General features: G+C 50.2%; 1 protein-coding gene across 1 annotated transcript; it reads left to right on the top strand.

The window, feature by feature from the left end:
* Positions 1-8,778: 8,778 nt before the first annotated feature.
* On the top strand, positions 8,779-16,290 carry GDF11 (growth differentiation factor 11). Its single transcript, XM_066258471.1, has 3 exons — positions 8,779-9,343; positions 14,458-14,855; positions 15,320-16,290. The coding sequence occupies exons 1-3, from the start codon at positions 8,920-8,922 to the stop codon at positions 15,698-15,700; spliced, it is 1,203 nt and encodes a 400-aa protein (XP_066114568.1). The 5' UTR covers positions 8,779-8,919; the 3' UTR covers positions 15,701-16,290.
* Positions 16,291-16,907: the final 617 nt, after the last annotated feature.

Here is a 16,907-nt window from a genome sequence, read left to right as displayed (position 1 = left end):
GCATCGCGTCAACCTGGAAATGCTGAGGTCACCGGTTCGAAACCCTGGGCTTGCCTGGTCAAGGCACATATGGGAGTTGATGCTTCCAGCTCCTCCCCCCTTCTCTCTCTCTATCTCTCCTCTCTCTCTCTCTCTCCCTCTCTGTCTCTCCCTCTCCTCTCTAAAAATGAATAAATAAAAAAAAATAAATTAAAAAAAAAAAGAATTGATGCTTCTCATCTCTCTGCCTTCCTTTCTGTCTCTCGCTACTTCTCTCTCACTCACTCTCCCCCCACTTTCTTGAGAGATTAAAATCAATAAATAAAAATAATCAAATGCAGTGTGGTGAGAGCTATGACTAGGAGAAGCCCTGAATGCGGGAGGCCACTTAGCACAGGCTGCAGCAGGGCACTGCAGGCCGTGGGGCACCCCTCAGGCTCTCCTCAACTGGTTGGACTCCTCCCTGTGAATGTATTGATAGTTTTGCAGCTTAGAGAACTAGGACTGAAGAGATGAAGATGAGGCAGAATTTAGATGGATGGGATCACACACATGAACACCTCGCATCTGACAACAACCTTGACTTTCAGTGCCCTGTGCTGTCTCCTGGAGACTGAATTCTCTCTGGACATTCCTGCCTCCAGCACCTCTCTGCTTCCCACCAGCTCCCCTCACCTGGTAGCCCAGGTCATGCTTTGTCACCTCTGGGATCAGCACATCTGCCAGTGTTTTGAAGTCCCTGAAGAAGTTGACACTGAACTGAGACCCTCTCCTTTTCCTGAGCAGCAGCTGGTCAATAGGGCCAAGTTTGGCCATGCCCCCAAGCAGCACCCCAGCAGGGGCCTGGAGAGGCAGCAGAAATGAGACAGACAAGCAGAGCTGGGGAGGCTTAGAGAGACTATAGTGAAAACTGGAAAGAGCCTGACCTGTGGTGGCGCAGTGGATAAAGCGTCGACCTGGAAATGCTGAGGTCGCCAGTTCGAAACCCTGGGCTTGCCTGGTCAAGGCACATATGGGAGTTGATGCTTCCAGCTCCTCCCCCCTTCTCTGTCTCTCCTCTCTCTCTCTCTCTCTCTCTCTCTCTCTCTCTCTCTCTCTCTCTCCCCCTCCCTCTCCTCTCTAAAATGAATAAAAAAAATAAAAAAAAACTGGAAAGAATTGGAAGGCTGGGCCTATCTAAGAGGTTACGTGGAAAGTGATGGGCATGAAAATGTCTTCTGGGAGGCCAAGTAATTCTCCGAGTTCCCCACTTCTGTCCCACCTCTCCCCCAAACACAAACTCTTTGGCTCCTTCCTCCCAACTTCCAACTTCTCTTAGAGGGCCTTGGTAACAGGGTGGATCCCAGCAGGATAATTATAGGGTTTAGAGTGTGGTATAGAGAGAATGGTAATTACAGTGAGGTGGGGGGGGGGAGGGCTCAGGGTTTGTGGGCAGAGACCTAAAAGATCTCCATCCCACCAACAGTCCACCCCCAGCCCAGAATAGTCTCCCTTTGCACACCACATTCCCAGAGGCTTATGCTGGGAGGGAGGGAAGCAAGCCTTGTAGGGAAGCCTGCCTTCTCTCAGCTGCTTCTCAGTGACCCAGGATAGACCCGTCATGCCTGGGCAGGAATCCACTGACCCTAAAAATGGGGCCCTTTGTGTGTGTGTGGGGGGGGGGGGGGATGGAGAAGAGAGAAACCTAGGGATTCTGAGTGATTCCCCACTGAGCCCAGCTCCGATGAACAGGCAGTTTGGGTATGGGGTGGCCTGTGTGGAAAGGGTTAAGAAAAATAGGAGTCCCTTCTACTCCTGAGAGTGGCCTGAACCCTGGTCTCTGGCACCCAAGACCTACAGTACCGCTTCCTGACAACATAATGGGCCCTCTATCTGGGGCGACACAAGCCTTTCTTCCCTTCAGCAGCCCCTGAAAACTCATTCCTTCCAACTGAAACCCTCCCGCTTCTCTTCTGGCAGCTCACACTCTTCAAACCTCAACTCCTCCCTTCGACTCCGACCTACATTTTCTGTGAAGCAGTCAGGACCTTGAAGGAGGCGGGCCTGAAGGTTGCCAGGGTAAGGCGGGGCTAGCAGCAGCCTTAGCCAGAAGACAGTCACCAGGGAGACCAGGGCAGTGCCAAATTCTGGTACGTATGTCTGTACTGGGATGAAGACAGATTTAAAATATCCAGATCTCTTTCAACTCCACTTCCGTAAAGACAGCAGGACTCCCTCCTTCGGACTGGGTCTAGGGAGAGAAGAACAAGACTTAGAACTTATTTTTTTCTTGTGGGAGAGACAGAGAGTGTCAGAGAGAGGGACAGACGGACAGGAAGGGAGAGAGATGAGAAACATCAATTCTTCGTTGCAGTTCCTTAGTTGTTCATTGATTGATTTCTCATATGTGCCTTGACCGCGGGCCTTCAGCAGACCGAGTAACCCCTGCTGGAGCCAGTGACCTTGGGCTCAAGCTGGTGAGCCTTGCTCAAACCAGATGAGCTCGCTCTCAAGCTGGCGACCTCGGGGTCTCGAACCTCAGTCCTCCACATCCCAGTCCGACGCTGTATCCACTGCACCAACGCCTGGTCAGGCATGATATAAAACTTTATTATTATTATTATTATTATTGTATTTTTCCGAAGCTGGAAACGGGGAGGCAGTCAGACAGACTCCCGCATGCGCCCGACCAGGATCCACCCGGCATGCCCACCAGGGGGCGATGCTCTGCCCATCTTGGGGCGTTGCTCTGCCGCAATCAGAGCCACTCTAGCACCTGAGGCAGAGGCCACAGAGCCATCCTCAGCGCCCGGGCAAACTTTGCTCCAGTGGAGCCTTGGCTGCAGGAAGGGAAGAGAGAGACAGAGAGGAAGGAGAGGGGGAGGGGTGGAGAAGCAGATGGGTGCTTCTCCTGTGTGCCCTGGCCAGGAATCAAACCTGGGATTCCAGCCCGCCAGGCCAAGGCTCTACCACTGATTGATTTTAGAGAAAGAGGAAGACAGAAAGAGACAAGAACCTAGATCAGTTCCTGTATGTGCCCTGACCAGGGATCGAACCAGCAACCTCTGAGCTTTGGGAGGATGCTCTAACCAACTGAACTATCCAGCCAGGGCTTCTTTTTTTTTTTTTTTTTTTTTTTAATTATCTATTGCTTTGAGAGAGAAACATTCATTTGTTGGTCACTTCGCTTCCCGTGTGTGCCCTGACCTGAACAAACCCTCAACCTTGGTGTTTCTGAAGAACACTCTAACCAGCTGAGCTAGCTGGCCAGGGCATGATATAGAACTTCTTGGACTAGAAATCTAAAGTGAAAATATGTGAAGTATGCAAAACAAAAAGAAAAAACAACAAAAAAAGGCATTTAGTTCCACCTCCAAGAAGCAGCAATTCCAGATTCTACCACCAGATGACAGTCTTGCCCGTTCTATGGATTAAGTGCCAGCTTGGACCTCTGGGGAAGAAACTCGAAGGTGGAAATCTATTCTGTCCCAGAAGTTGCTCCTGACTCTTGCTCTCTGGTATTTGGAAGGTTCCTATAACTCTTAATGACCATAAATACAGTTTTCTCTTACTAACCCAGCTCTGACCAGATACAATCAGCAGAGTTCATCTATTTTTTATTCAAAGTAGCTAAGAAACCCTACCTAGATCATCCTGATACACCAAAGTTGCAGGTTCCATCCCTGGTCAGGACACATACAAGAATCAGCCAATGAGCCTGACCAGGCGGTGGCGCAGTGGATAGAGTGTCGGACTGGGATGCAGAAGGACCCAGGTTTGAGACCCCAAGGTCGTGCTCCAGCTTGAGCGCGGGCTCATCTGGTGTGAGCAAAAAGCTCACAAGCTTGGACCCAAGGTCTCTGACTCGAGCAAGGGGTTACTCGGTCTGCTGAAGGCCCGCGGTCAAGGCACATATGAGAAAGCAATCAATGAACTAAGGTGTTGCAACGAAAAACTGATAATTGATGCTTCTCATCTCTCTCCGTCCTTGTCTATCCCTCTCTCTGACTCTCACCCTGTCTCTGAAATAAATAAATAAATTTAAAAAAAGTATTAAAAGTGGAGCGACAACTTGATGTTTCTCTCTTCCTGTCTCTCTAAAATCAATATCTAAATAAAGAAAAATATGTGTCTTTCAAAGTAGCTAAGGAATAGAATACTTGGGTGAAAAAAGTAGGATGGTGCCCTGGCTGGATAGCTCAGTTGGTAAGAGTATCTGCCCCATACTCAAAGGCTACTGATTCTATCCCAGGTCAGGGCACATAAAGAAACAGTTCAATGTTTCTTTCTTTTTCATTCTTTTTTTTTATTTATTTAAACTTAGTAAGTTTTTCAGAAACAGACATTCTTTTTTTATTTTTTATTTTTATTTATTCATTTTAGAGAGGAGAGAGAGAGAGTCAGAGAGAGAGAGGAGAGAGAGACAGGGGGAGGAGCTGGAAGCATCAACTTCCATATGTGCCTTGACCAGGCAAGCCCAGGGTTTTGAACCGGCGACCTCAGCATTTCCAGGTCGACACTTTATCCACTGCGCCACCACAGGTCAGGCCCTTTCTTTTTATTTTTTAGTTATTTTTTTTAGCGAGAGAAAGAGACAGTGACAGAAAGGGAGAGAAATGAGAAGCTCTCTAGTTGTCCATTGATTGCTTCTCATACATGTCTTGATGGAGGTTGGGGGGCTCCAGTCAAGCCAGCAAGCCCTTGCTCAAGCCAATGACCCTGGTCTCAAGCCAACAACCTTTGGGCTCAAGCCAGTGACCATGGGATCATCAATATGACCCCATGCTCAAGCCAGCAGTGACCCTACGCATAGGACAGCAACCTCGGGTTTCAAACCTGGACCTCAGCACCCAAGTTGTTGTTCTACCCACTGAACCACCACCTGTCAGGTCAGATCAATATTTCCGTCTCCCTTCTCTCTTTCTCTCTCTCTCTCCGTCTCTCTCTAGAAAAGAAAATAAATAAATAAACATTTCAAAAGTAGGGTGGTAAATTGGGGTAACAGTAATGACTAATGAACTCATTTGGAACTGTGTGTCAGCCAGTTCATCTTCATAAGCTTAAGGAACAGGTACAGTATTGTTTTCCCCATCTAACAGATAAGGAATCTGAAACATTGAGTCAAGTCCACACAGTCAGAAAAGGGGGCGAGCCTGACCAGGCGGACTGGGATGTGGAGGACCCAGGTTTGAGATCCCAAGGTCGCCAGCTTGAGCGTGGGCTCATCTGGTTTGAGCAAAAGCTCACCAGCTTGGACCCAAGGTCGCTGGCTCGAGCAAGGGGTCACTCGGTCTGCTGAATGCCCGCTGTCAAGGCACATATGAGAGAGCAATCAATGCACAACTAAGGAGCTGCAACAAAGAATTGATGCTTCTCATCTCTCTCCCTTCCTGTCTGTCCCTATCTGTCCCTCTCTCTGACTCTCTTTGTCTCTCCCACAAAAAAAAAAAAAAAAGAAAAAGAAAAGGGGGTGAGCAGGGACTTGAAATCAGGCAGCCTAGTTCTAGTCTAGAAGTGATTAATCCTCATACCCACAAAGAATGGTGCAGATAGAGCTAACAGGAATATCTACTCTAGACTTAGGAGTCAGGAATAGACTCTTGGAAGATATGTTTAAATTTTTATCTGTACTGAGAACTGAACAATGAATTTGGCCAGGAGACTGTGTGTTGGAGGAGAGTGGAAGTAGGAGGGAGAAAAGGAAACAAGTGGTACAAAGACTCAGAGATGATCAAGAGAAAGGAAATGAAGGCTTCTTTTAGGTTTCTGCCTGGATGATGAAGTGCCATTCACTAAAAATGAAAAACATCAGGATAGGGACACATTTTAGGGGGAGAGAAGGAGTTCACTACTTATCCTATTTAACCTATAATACCTGAGTTGTCTGTGACTTCCAGATGGAGGTATCAAGAAGATATCTGGCCTGACCTGTGGTGATGCAGTGGATAAAGTGTTGATCTGAAATGCTGAGGTCACGAGTCAAAACCCTGGGCTTACCAGGTCAAGGAAGCAACTACTACAAGTTGATGCTTCCTGCTCCTCTCTCTCTTTCTTCTTTGTCTAAAATCAATAAATAAAATCTCTCTCTCTCTCTCTCTCTCTCTCTCTCTCTCTCTCTCTCTAGTGAGAGGAGAGGAGATAGTGAGACAGACTCCCAAATGCACCCTGACCAAGATTCACCTGGCAACCCCAATCTGGGACCAATGCTGGAGTACCGAGCTATTTTTAGCACCTGAAGATGATGCAATCAGACCAACAGAGCTATCCTCAGTGACAGGAGCTGATGTTCAAACCAACCCAGCCACTGGTTGTGGGAGGGGAAAAGGGAAATAAAGTGGAGAAGGAGGGGAAGAGAAGCAGATGGTACTTCTCCTGTGTGCCTTGACTGAAAATCAAACCTGGGATGTCCATAGTTTGGATTGATGTTCTATTCACTGTACAAGCCAGCCAGGGCCAAATAAAATCCTTAAAAAGAGAGAGAGAGAGAGACACATTTGGTCTGGAGCTTTGGCCCATACTGTTATCCTAGTGTCTTGTCTAATCTGTATGCTCCCTAAGGCTGTATTATCTTTGCATCTGTCATAGACCTTTATACTATGTTTGGTGAGAAAGTGAAGGTTGAGCCAACTCTTCTGAGGAAGGCTAGGAGGTAACACCACCTCTGCTCTCAAGGAATTTGCAATTTTGCAGAGAAAAGGACATCAGAGAAACATTTTAGGGTGCAGGATATTCCAGAATATGAAAGATCAGAAAAGAAAGGGAGGAAAATCATGAGGAAGAAGGAGCTGTGAAAGCCATTATTGATTGATAACTATGTAATTCTTACAACCAGTTGAGGGTAGACAGTAGGATCCTCATTTTATAGATGAAGAAATTTCATGAAATGTTGAGATGCCCATGTCTTAGACCAAAGCCAGGGAGGGAACAAGCTAAGTTTTTTAGTGTTTTCCCCTTTCTGCTGCAGTCTTAGTTTTTGTCCTCCATAAAAAATGTATCATCTCTTCATAGCTCCCCAGCATGGTCCTCCTAATCCCTACCCAGCCTTCCTCTCTCACACCTAGACCTCCAGTTTCTTCCTTCATTTCATTCCTGCTACCCAGTCCAACTCTGTCCTTATATCAACTGTTCCATCAAGACAACTTTAAGACACCGTACTGGGCTCTAATCCAGAGAAACCAGTGTCCCTATATTCTGCCTGAGAAGTTCAAATAATGTCCTTCTATTGATTCAATAAACACCGTGTATGCCAGGAAACCAGCAAGATCTGGTCCCCTCAAACACTTTCAATCTATTGGTTGTCTATTGATCTCCAGAGCTTTAGACTCAAGAAAAAAGCCTGGAGAAACTGAAGTCTGAAAAGAGGTATTCAGAACCAGAAGTTAAGCACTTCACAAGCATTTTAGTACCTCGGCAATCTTCTGTTCTGCCCTCTGGCTGTTCTCAGGGTCATACTTGAAGGCAAGGGCTGGTCCCATATCTGAATTTTTCCCTATACAACCCGCTGTCTCCAACTTAGGCATCTGAGGGCAGACATCTCTTATTCTTACCCCTAAAACTACTAGCCCCTTCTCAGATTTCTAAGACCCAGCAGATCCGAAAGTAAAGCTATGACCCCAGAAATCCAGATTCCTCTGCAAGTACAGCAGTCCCTGTCCCTGCTTCCTTCCATTTTGCCCCCCGGGTGGCCCCCAGTTCCTGCCTCTTCCAACCTGCTGATTACCTTATCCCTTTCAAGCCTCAGTTTCAAGCTCAAGAACTCTTTCCAGCTCTAAGTCTTCCTCTTGTGTCAGGTTTTCCCAGCAACCTCTCCACCTTCTCAGATTGTCCTTGACTTCTTTGGCTTCTAGTCTCCCTGGCTAACCCCCATGTCCAATCCCTCCATCTCTCTCTCTCTGATGTCCCTGATGAGACACCGTGAGGCTCCCCTCCATGGCTTCTTTAAACATCTTCTTTGGGCTATTTTTGGTAGTTTAGGCTCCTCTGGTCTCAAATTCTCTACCTTTTCCCCTTTGGCTCTCCATGCTTCCATTAAGGCTGACTCTTGTCACTGTGCTATTTCTCCTTCCCTCAGGAGTATCTTCTCATCTCTGCCTTCCCTTGATCTTTTGTGTGGACCTTCTCAGGGGTTCCTTTGGAATCTCCAAGCGTCTGTCACTTTTTCTCCACCCCTCTCTCTTTCCCAGGGTCTGGTCCTTGTTCCATCAGTTCCTCTGCCCCTACCCCATCTCTCTGCACACCTACCTGAGCTCTTGAGATCTAGCTCTGGGACCTCCATCTCTCCCCTTGTCTAGCCATACCTCTCTCCTCCCTTTAGTCTCTCTCCCTTATCTCTGCATCTGACTCTCCCCATTCTAACTCCAGTACGAGTTGCACCGGCCTCTTTCCTTCTCTGTCTCTTGCTAGCTAAGTCTCTGCTCTCTGTGTCTTCCCCCTTTGTCTCTCTTTCTCCTCCTCCTCCTGCTCTTCCTCTCTCTGTGTCTCTGATCTGTCTCTTCCCTGTTTATCTCTCTGTATTTCCTTGGTCTCTTTGACTCTCTCTCTCTCCCCTCCCCTTCTCTCCCCCATCCCAATATCTTGGTCTCTCCATCTCTCCCTGGGCCCTCACTCCCTCCCTCTCTCTCTTTTCCACGGCTCTCTCCGGCTCCCTCTCTCGCCTCGGATGACAGCGCTGCCTCTTTTGTTGGCTCCGCAGCCAATCGCGGCCGCTGACGACACGGGGGCCGGGGCTATAAAGGGCCTGGCCGGGGCTCGGGCCCCCCCAGCCGCCCGCCCCGGCCGCCCGCCCGCCCCGCCCGCGCGCCCGCCGCCCCCGGCCCCCCCGGGCCCCCTTCGGCCGGGCAGCCCCCAATCCCGCGCCGGCGGGACCCCCTCCTCCTCCCTTCCTCCTCCTTCCTCCCTCCGCCCCCTCCCTGCGGGACTCCGGCGTCCCCGCCCCCAGTCCTCCCTCCCCTCCCCTCCAGCATGGTGCTCGCGGCCCCCCTACTGCTGGGCTTCCTGCTCCTCGCCCTGGAGCTGCGGCCCCGGGGGGAGGCGGCCGAGAGCCCCGCGGTGGCGGCGGCGGCGGGGGTCGGGGGGGAGCGCTCGAGCCGACCAGCCCCGTCCGCGGCGCCGGAGCCCGACGGCTGCCCCGTGTGCGTGTGGCGGCAGCACAGCCGCGAGCTGCGCCTGGAGAGCATCAAGTCGCAGATCCTGAGCAAACTGAGGCTCAAGGAGGCTCCCAACATTAGCCGCGAGGTGGTGAAGCAGCTGCTGCCCAAGGCGCCGCCGCTGCAGCAGATCCTGGACTTGCACGATTTCCAGGGCGACGCGCTGCAGCCCGAGGACTTCCTGGAGGAGGACGAGTACCACGCCACCACTGAGACTGTCATTAGCATGGCCCAGGAGAGTAAGTGGATGGTGGGGCGCGAGCGGTGGGGTGCTGACCCGGGCTTCGGGAAAGTGAGCGTCTTCTCCGAAGCGGGACGCTCCCCGTTGCTCCGGCCCGGAAGCCTTTTTTTGCGAAAACTTGACAGATTGGGGGACAGGGGCTGCTCCCTAGAAGTTTTTCAGCGGCGGAGATGGGCTGCGGAGTGTTGTCAAGACCAGTCCCTAGAGGGGTTGGGGGACGGCAAATCGAGGGGGTTTCGAGATACCGCCTTCTACCCTCGGGTGTGCGAGAAAGGTCCGTGTTGGGGAATCTGAGGAAGCTGGGGCTCGCCCGCAGCAGAGGGGAAGAGGCAGCAACTGAGTCCTGAAGAGTCGTGATGGAGAGGCTGGATGGAGAACAGACTCGGGAGGCTTCCGGACTCCCGCAGTCCCGGCAGGACTGCAGTGCTCTCTGCCTCCCAATGCCCCTGGCACCAACTCTTCACCCCTTCCACCCTGGGCTCCGCAAGCGCCCACTAGGCGACAGAGAACTTAATGCTCCTCTCCCTCTCCCAGGAATGCGATCCCAGAGCCCTGTATCTCTCCCGGTACGTAGCCCAACTGGCACGCATTCCATCCAGAGCCCTCTGACACCAGGTCTCCCTAAGGGACCGAAAAGCTGAGCCTTCTCGGTACTGACTGAGCTCAGAGAACTCGGCTCCACTGCGCGGGGGTTACGGGCAAATGTATAGCTGCTCAAACCTTAGTATTCCATCCCTCATTCATCCGCCCCTACCCGCACCCAGACTTGAGGAGAGACAGGGAGACTTAGGGAAAAAAAAGAAAGAAATAGATGGGGAGGGAGGAGGAACCCAGGCATCCAAGCCCCTGGGCAGAAGCAAGATGAACGTGTTAATAGACTTGAGCTGCTTTGAAATTTTATGGCCTGGAAAATCCAAGCCAACACCCCTCCCAAAACGCTAGGAGTCTCCTAGGACCAGATGACTCCCCTTTCCCTCCCCCGCAGAAGTCTCCTCCCTCCAACTCCAGGGAACCGGGCACTCTCTTATTCGATGTTTGGCAAAGTAATCCCCCCCACACACACACACACAACTGTTTGGTTTTAGTTTTATAGCTCTGAACAGAAGAGGGGGGAGACTTTTATGGGCAGATGGGTCATAAAAAGCTGGGGGCTAAGGGGAGTCCTAGTGGCCCACTCCCATGGGAGAGACACAGGAACCCAGGTGTGCGTCTGGGAGGCAGAGTTCCTTATACTGGCACCAGTTTTTCGACAGACCCTAACTCCACAGTACTTGGTCGAGGCTGTAAAGGAAAGAAAACTCAAAGAACTAGGAAACTAACTTGGGGGTGGGGTAAAGGTGAAGGCCTGGGATGTGATCTTGGGTTCCCTCAGTCTCCCTTCTGTTTTTAAGGCTTCTGCTTTATAGAAGCTAGGGTTAGTCTGAGATTGACTGAGGGCAGGGATGGGGGTGGGCATTTGTGAAACAGTTGTTGAGGAATTCTGAAGAAGAGTTTGCTGGACGATGAAGGATACTTGGGAAAAAGATACTCTGGTCTATGTGGTGGAGTGTGTGTGAGGATTTCTAGATGGATGATAGAACTGTGGGCTTCCCCTTGCCCCTCTCTATCCCCAGCATCCCTTTATCAATGGGCCCAAGTCCATAGTTAGCCCTAGTAATGGGCATGCCAGAAGTGAGAAGGACTCTGCATGCCTGGATTGGGAAATGCAGGTTAGGCTGAGGGGCCAGGGAAGTGAGAAGGACAACAGCAGGTAAGCTTCCACCCCAACTTCCGCCCTCATGCCACCCCAGGACTTGGATTACTAGGGACTAGGTCTCCGGCCAGGTATTATTGTACGTCCCCTTTAAGAGCCAAGCTGAGTTCTTAAGAGAGGGAGGGGGAGTGCAGAGGAGGAGAGGGGAGGGAGAGAGGGGAAAAGGAAAAAGAGACTTTTATAGTCTAATCCCCAGGGACCTGCTTTAATAAGAGACTTGTGCTCTGCTAATCGGGGGAGGTGTTTGTCAGCAGAGATGGCCACCGCTCCCCTCCCCCTTCCTCCCCTCCCCCAACCTTCAACCCTGGACCCCAGCCCCCACCTCTCCTAGGCTGCAGAGCCTGCCCTAGTTCCCTCCACCCTGCCTGGCTCTCCCACCCTAGCCTTCATCCTGGGAACCCAGCCCCCTTGTCCTTCTGGAAGCCAAGCCCAGCCCCTCAGTTTCTCTCTCCTCCCTACACCAAGAGGCCCCCATCCTCTCAGCCCAACCTCCTGCCCCTAGGCCTTCCAGCCAGGGTAGGAAGAGTGTGTATGGGGATAGGGAGGAGGGGGAGGTGGTGAGCGGTGAGGGGGTTGGGCTTTTGCTGAAAATAGTGCAGTGACCTCTCTCCAGACCAGCACCGCCTACTAACCCTGACCTGCTGCCTGCCACCAACCCAATCAATCCAACACAGATGTGGCTCCTTCCCTCCCCTTGGGAGCTGGGTCTACGTCTGTGTTGGGGACTCTCTCAAGCCCCTTGTTTCCCTCTGTGGCTCTACCTGCTTCTCCTTTGTTCCTCCCTTTGTAGCCCTCTATCCTTTTTCTTTATCCCACTAGGCTTAGCTACCATTCTCCTTTTGCTTCTTAACCTCCACCCACCCTTTTAAATTCCCCTTTCCTTCCCAGTGTTCTCCAAATCCCAAATTGATTTCTTCTCTCCCTACCATGATCTTCCCCACTTCCTTCTTTTCATTTCTCTGCTTATCTCTTCTAACCTGCCTTCATCCCCGACAGTCTCTTCTGTCTTCTCCCTCACCATCTCCAGTCTCTCCTCATCTTTTCCCCTTTCCCTTTCCTTTATCCGTATATTGTCTTCCTCCTGTCCCTTGTAGTACCTGGCTGTCCCCACATCCACTGGGTAAGAAGTATATGGTGATTCCCTGGGGTGGCCATGGGGCTCTCTGCCTAAAGTCCTAACAGGGATGGGGCCCTGGTGCCCAGTCCTCTATCTCCATGAAGCCTTGGGTCAGCTTAGAAAACTAACAATAAGCCAACAGTTATTGAGAAGCCACTACTATTTTCACATTTTTTATTTAATGCTCAGCACTCTTACCGAGCAAGGATTACTACCTGTATCACTGAGAAGTTTGGTGGATAAGGTCAGATGCTGGTTAATGAGAAGTCAGGCAGTGGATTAGCCCACTTCAATCGCAGTCCAAGAACAGCAGTGTTTAGATGCCAGCAAGCACTTCCAGGCACGAGCCTGTATAATTTTAAGATTGGGAATTTAGGGAGTTTATTCAGCATGTGCTTATTGAGCACTGCCTGGTACTATGGGAGGCACTAAAGCCACCATAAGTAAAACAGTACCTAATGGTGAAGACAGGCAGGAACATAAGAATCCTTATGCTGAAATTAGGCATAGTATGCAATTTGGATTGTTTGTCATTCCCCCCATCTCACCAGCAGCTTCCCTGCCCCAGCTCTCCTCATCTCTGAATCTTCACTCCACGAACCTTATCCCATTGCACCATCACTGCAGCTCCAGCAGGAAGATAACTGGGAGGACGACCAGTGCCCTGGGATCTCAGGGAAGAACCAAGGGAAAGGAAGCTGCAGAGGAACTTGGTGTCTCATGTCCTGAATATATGAAGATCATTAAGCACTTTCCTCCTCATCACCCTTGGAGGACCCTCCTTTTCCTGGGGCGGGGATGGGGAGCACTGATGGGGCACAACAGATGCTAAACCCTCCATGATTATGCAGAACTCAGACCTGGCATGATTACAGGCTTGGACTTCTTAATTCTACTTACATGGCTTTGGAAGCTCCTTCCTGATTCTTCTTCCTCTCTCAGTCCATTTAGAGAATGAATATTCCTGTATAACGGAAACGTGATTTAAGGTATTCCCAACTGATTTAAGGGATTAGAAAGGAGAACTGCAAGGAACTGCAGTAGAAGCAGAGGCAGATAATGAGAATCATCCTTTAGACCTAAGAAGAGTCCATTTGTGGTCCAGAACAAGGGGAACTGGCCAGAATGTATAGTTGGGATGTTAAATCTTTGTAAAGACTTACTGGTACTGGACAGGAAGCTCAGGGAAGAAAAGAAGAACGAAAACAGTTGATCTGGTGTGTTGAATATTATTTCTTTTTAAAAATTTTTTATTTATTGACAGATGTTAGAGGGAGAAAGAGAGAGAAACATTGATTTGTTCTTCCACTTATTTATGCGTTCATTGGTTGATACTTTGATGTGCCCTGACAAGGGATCAAACCCGCAACCTTAATGTATCCGGATGATGCTCTAACCAACTGCGCTACCCAGCCTGGGCTTGAATATTATTTCTGATGCTTTGGACAAGTAGAAGGAAACAACATAAAGTTAGTTTTTCCCTTCCTTAAAAGCTGAGGTAATAATAATGGTGATGATGACGAGGAAGCCGCTGAGGAAACTGGTTTTCAGGTTAATGGGAGAGTCAAAGGCACAGGAGTATTTGAGTAGTTCATTCTTCTGGGAGTGCTATTTCTAGTGGGAATGATGCCAAGAACCCTAGATCTGAATTCTGGTTTACTTTATGGAATAAATTTAGCCCATGCTTTCTATCTGAACCCTGGGTTATCTACTCTCTTAGGCCATCTGTTTTGTTTTGTTGTGTTGTGTTGTTTTTGGCAGGGGAGTAGTAGGAGTTGTGTTAGGCTTCATCTGGCCACCAGACAAAACAGCAAAAATGAGGCAAGGTGACCTAAGGATAGCAGGTGTGATATGAGGTTTGGCTCCAATGAAGGGCATCAAAGGTTCAGAAGAAATTGGAGCCCTACAAGTTGGGGAAAGTTAGAGAAAGGGAAGGCTATGGGGGAAAAATCTCTAATAACTATGTAGGTTAGCTGGTAGAGGAGAGCCTATGCATTATGGCAAACAAATTAGGGAATGGGTACAGATCAGTAAGACCTGACAGAGCAGTCACCCAACAGGGAAAGAGAGGAGACACTGTGCTGGGTACCAATGACATGGTAGTCAACAAGACAGATGTGGGGGAAGAGTGAAGAGCCAGAAAACTCAGGCTGAAGAATCCAAGTTGCCAGTGCCACCCAGGGCTGCTGACCCCATCCACAAACACCCTTTGCTGACCCTGCACCCTTTTTTTTGTTACCAGCGGACCCTGCGGTGCAGACTGATGGCAGCCCTCTCTGCTGCCATTTCCACTTCAGCCCAAAGGTGATGTTCACAAAGGTACTAAAGGCCCAGCTGTGGGTGTATCTACGGCCGGTGCCCCGCCCAGCCACAGTCTACCTGCAGATATTGCGGCTGAAACCCCTTACTGGGGAAGGGACTGCTGGGGGAGGGGGCGGAGGCCGACGACACATCCGTATCCGCTCACTCAAGATTGAGCTGCACTCACGCTCCGGCCACTGGCAGAGCATCGACTTCAAGCAAGTGCTACATAGCTGGTTCCGCCAGCCACAGAGCAACTGGGGCATCGAGATCAACGCCTTTGACCCCAGTGGTACAGACCTGGCTGTCACCTCCCTGGGGCCAGGAGCTGAGGGGCTGGTGAGCAGGGAGCCTTTGATGGTGGCAAATATGTATAACTTGGCTCTGAGTAGGTGGGACATTGGAAAAGGCAGACCAGGAATGTGAAGGGGGTTGGTTATTTAGCTGGGGCCAGGAGTTGATTCTAGAGCAGGAGCTTGAGGGAGGAGATTCAAGCCAGGCAACAACTGAAAACTGGATTTGGGGTGAAGTTGTGAGTTAATTGGAGATCTGTGGGAACACAAAAATGGGCTGTTGTTGAGACCTCAGACCAAGGGGTTGATGAAGGTTAGGTTGCCAGGAGAAGAATTAGGAAAGGTGAATTGAAGGAAAATGGGCAGAAGACATGGGCTGAGGGTGCGAGCGGTGGAAAAGCTGAGAAGTCAGTGGTCTCTGTTCTCAGGCCCCTACAGAGCGCAAGTGAGAAACAGGGAGTAGGACCCCTTCAGGACTCTATCACATCTCTTTCTCCTCTCCCATCCCAGCATCCTTTCATGGAGCTTCGAGTCCTAGAGAACACAAAACGGTCCCGGCGGAACCTGGGCCTGGACTGCGATGAGCACTCAAGTGAGTCCCGCTGCTGTCGGTATCCCCTCACAGTAGACTTTGAGGCTTTCGGCTGGGACTGGATCATCGCACCTAAACGCTACAAGGCCAATTACTGCTCCGGCCAGTGCGAGTACATGTTCATGCAAAAGTATCCGCACACCCACTTGGTGCAACAGGCTAATCCAAGAGGTTCTGCTGGGCCCTGCTGTACCCCTACCAAGATGTCCCCAATCAACATGCTCTACTTCAATGACAAACAGCAGATTATCTACGGCAAGATCCCTGGCATGGTGGTGGATCGCTGTGGCTGCTCTTAAAGTGGGGACAGAGGATGCCTCCCTCACAGACCCTACCCTTGGATCCCAGCCCTGACTCCCATTCCCCTTAGGCCCTAGATCTCCCTCCACTTCTCATGAACATCACACCTTGTTCCCTGCCCAAGCAGCGTGCAATACAACAGAGGGAGGCAGGTGGGGACTGAAGGGTGAAGGGTTTGGGGGAAAGGGAAAAGAGGATGGGTGGGTCAGGTAGGGAGTGTTTGAGGTTTGCAGGTGAGAGGGTTTGGCAGGAAGACAGAGAGACAGAGGTAGAGCAGAGGGATAGAGACAGGAACACTAAAAGCAGCAGTGAGAAGACAAAGGAATAGAGAAGCAGAAGTGACAGAAACTAGGCAGAGATAAACATGAGAAAGAGACTGAAAAGGAGTAATAAGAGAAAGCCCCATACCAAGCCTCCTTTCTTCAACTGGCAAGATGAGGGGCTTGGTATGGTTTGGAGAGACCCCCTGACTACCATTCTCAGTGGGAGAGGAAATCAAAAGTCCATCCTCAGTTTCTTCCCCTTATCTCTCCAGCAGTGGCGGGGAAGGGAAGTAAGGGCAGGGGCAAGTGGAGATTTTGGAATTTTATTTATTTATTTATTGTGACTTTTCATTTTTGGGTATTCTGCTTTACTGAAATAGAAGGGCCCCCGCCCACTGTGCCCTATTTGTCCCTGTTCCCCAAACCCTGTTCTCCCTCAATACCCATCTACTTAAGCACTTGTATAAAGCCTCCAGGGTTGGGAATGGGAGTAAAGGGCAAGAGGGCTGACATAGGGCAAAGCTTCCGATCCACAATCACCCTACTTAATTAACCTTCCTGAGCCAAAGGGGTTGAACTGAATTCCAGTGGTCATGGAGACAGTAAGAGGTTAGGGTTTAGGAGCTGGGGGGTGGGGTATAGGGAACCATCCCTCAACATCCAGGATCTATATGAGAGCCAATAAACTAACCTAGGTCCACCCTCATAGTTTTGAGTTATTTAGCCAGAGGGTGTGGCCTGCTTATGCCCCAATTCCCCCCAGCCGAGAGAGACCAAAGAGCCTGTGGAATGCCCTGCTCCCAGCCTCTTTTCTTCAGGTCAGTAAGAAGAGTTTAGAGATCCCAGAGTCCCTGGGTCTGGGAAGAGTTTGGAGGAGTCAAGAAAGGAATAGTAAGGAGGCTGATAGTAACAGGGCATTTGAATCCAAATCATTGCTTTGGGC

Source organism: Saccopteryx bilineata, chromosome 2 (genome assembly GCF_036850765.1).
Source record: "Saccopteryx bilineata isolate mSacBil1 chromosome 2, mSacBil1_pri_phased_curated, whole genome shotgun sequence".
In the NCBI taxonomy this organism is placed as follows: domain Eukaryota; kingdom Metazoa; phylum Chordata; class Mammalia; order Chiroptera; family Emballonuridae; genus Saccopteryx; species Saccopteryx bilineata.
Note: the sequence above shows the minus strand (reverse complement) of the source record. Positions and strands in the feature narration are given on the sequence as shown.

Excerpts from the sequence above, each read along its gene's own strand:
- GDF11 (XM_066258471.1), top strand. The coding sequence starts at position 8,920 with ATGGTGCTCGCGGCCCCCCTACTGCTGGGCTTCCTGCTCCTCGCCCTG. Across the intron at positions 9,344-14,457 it reads CATTAGCATGGCCCAGGAGA|CGGACCCTGCGGTGCAGACT; the intron begins GTAAGTGGATGG and ends TTTTGTTACCAG. Across the intron at positions 14,856-15,319 it reads GGCCAGGAGCTGAGGGGCTG|CATCCTTTCATGGAGCTTCG; the intron begins GTGAGCAGGGAG and ends CTCCCATCCCAG.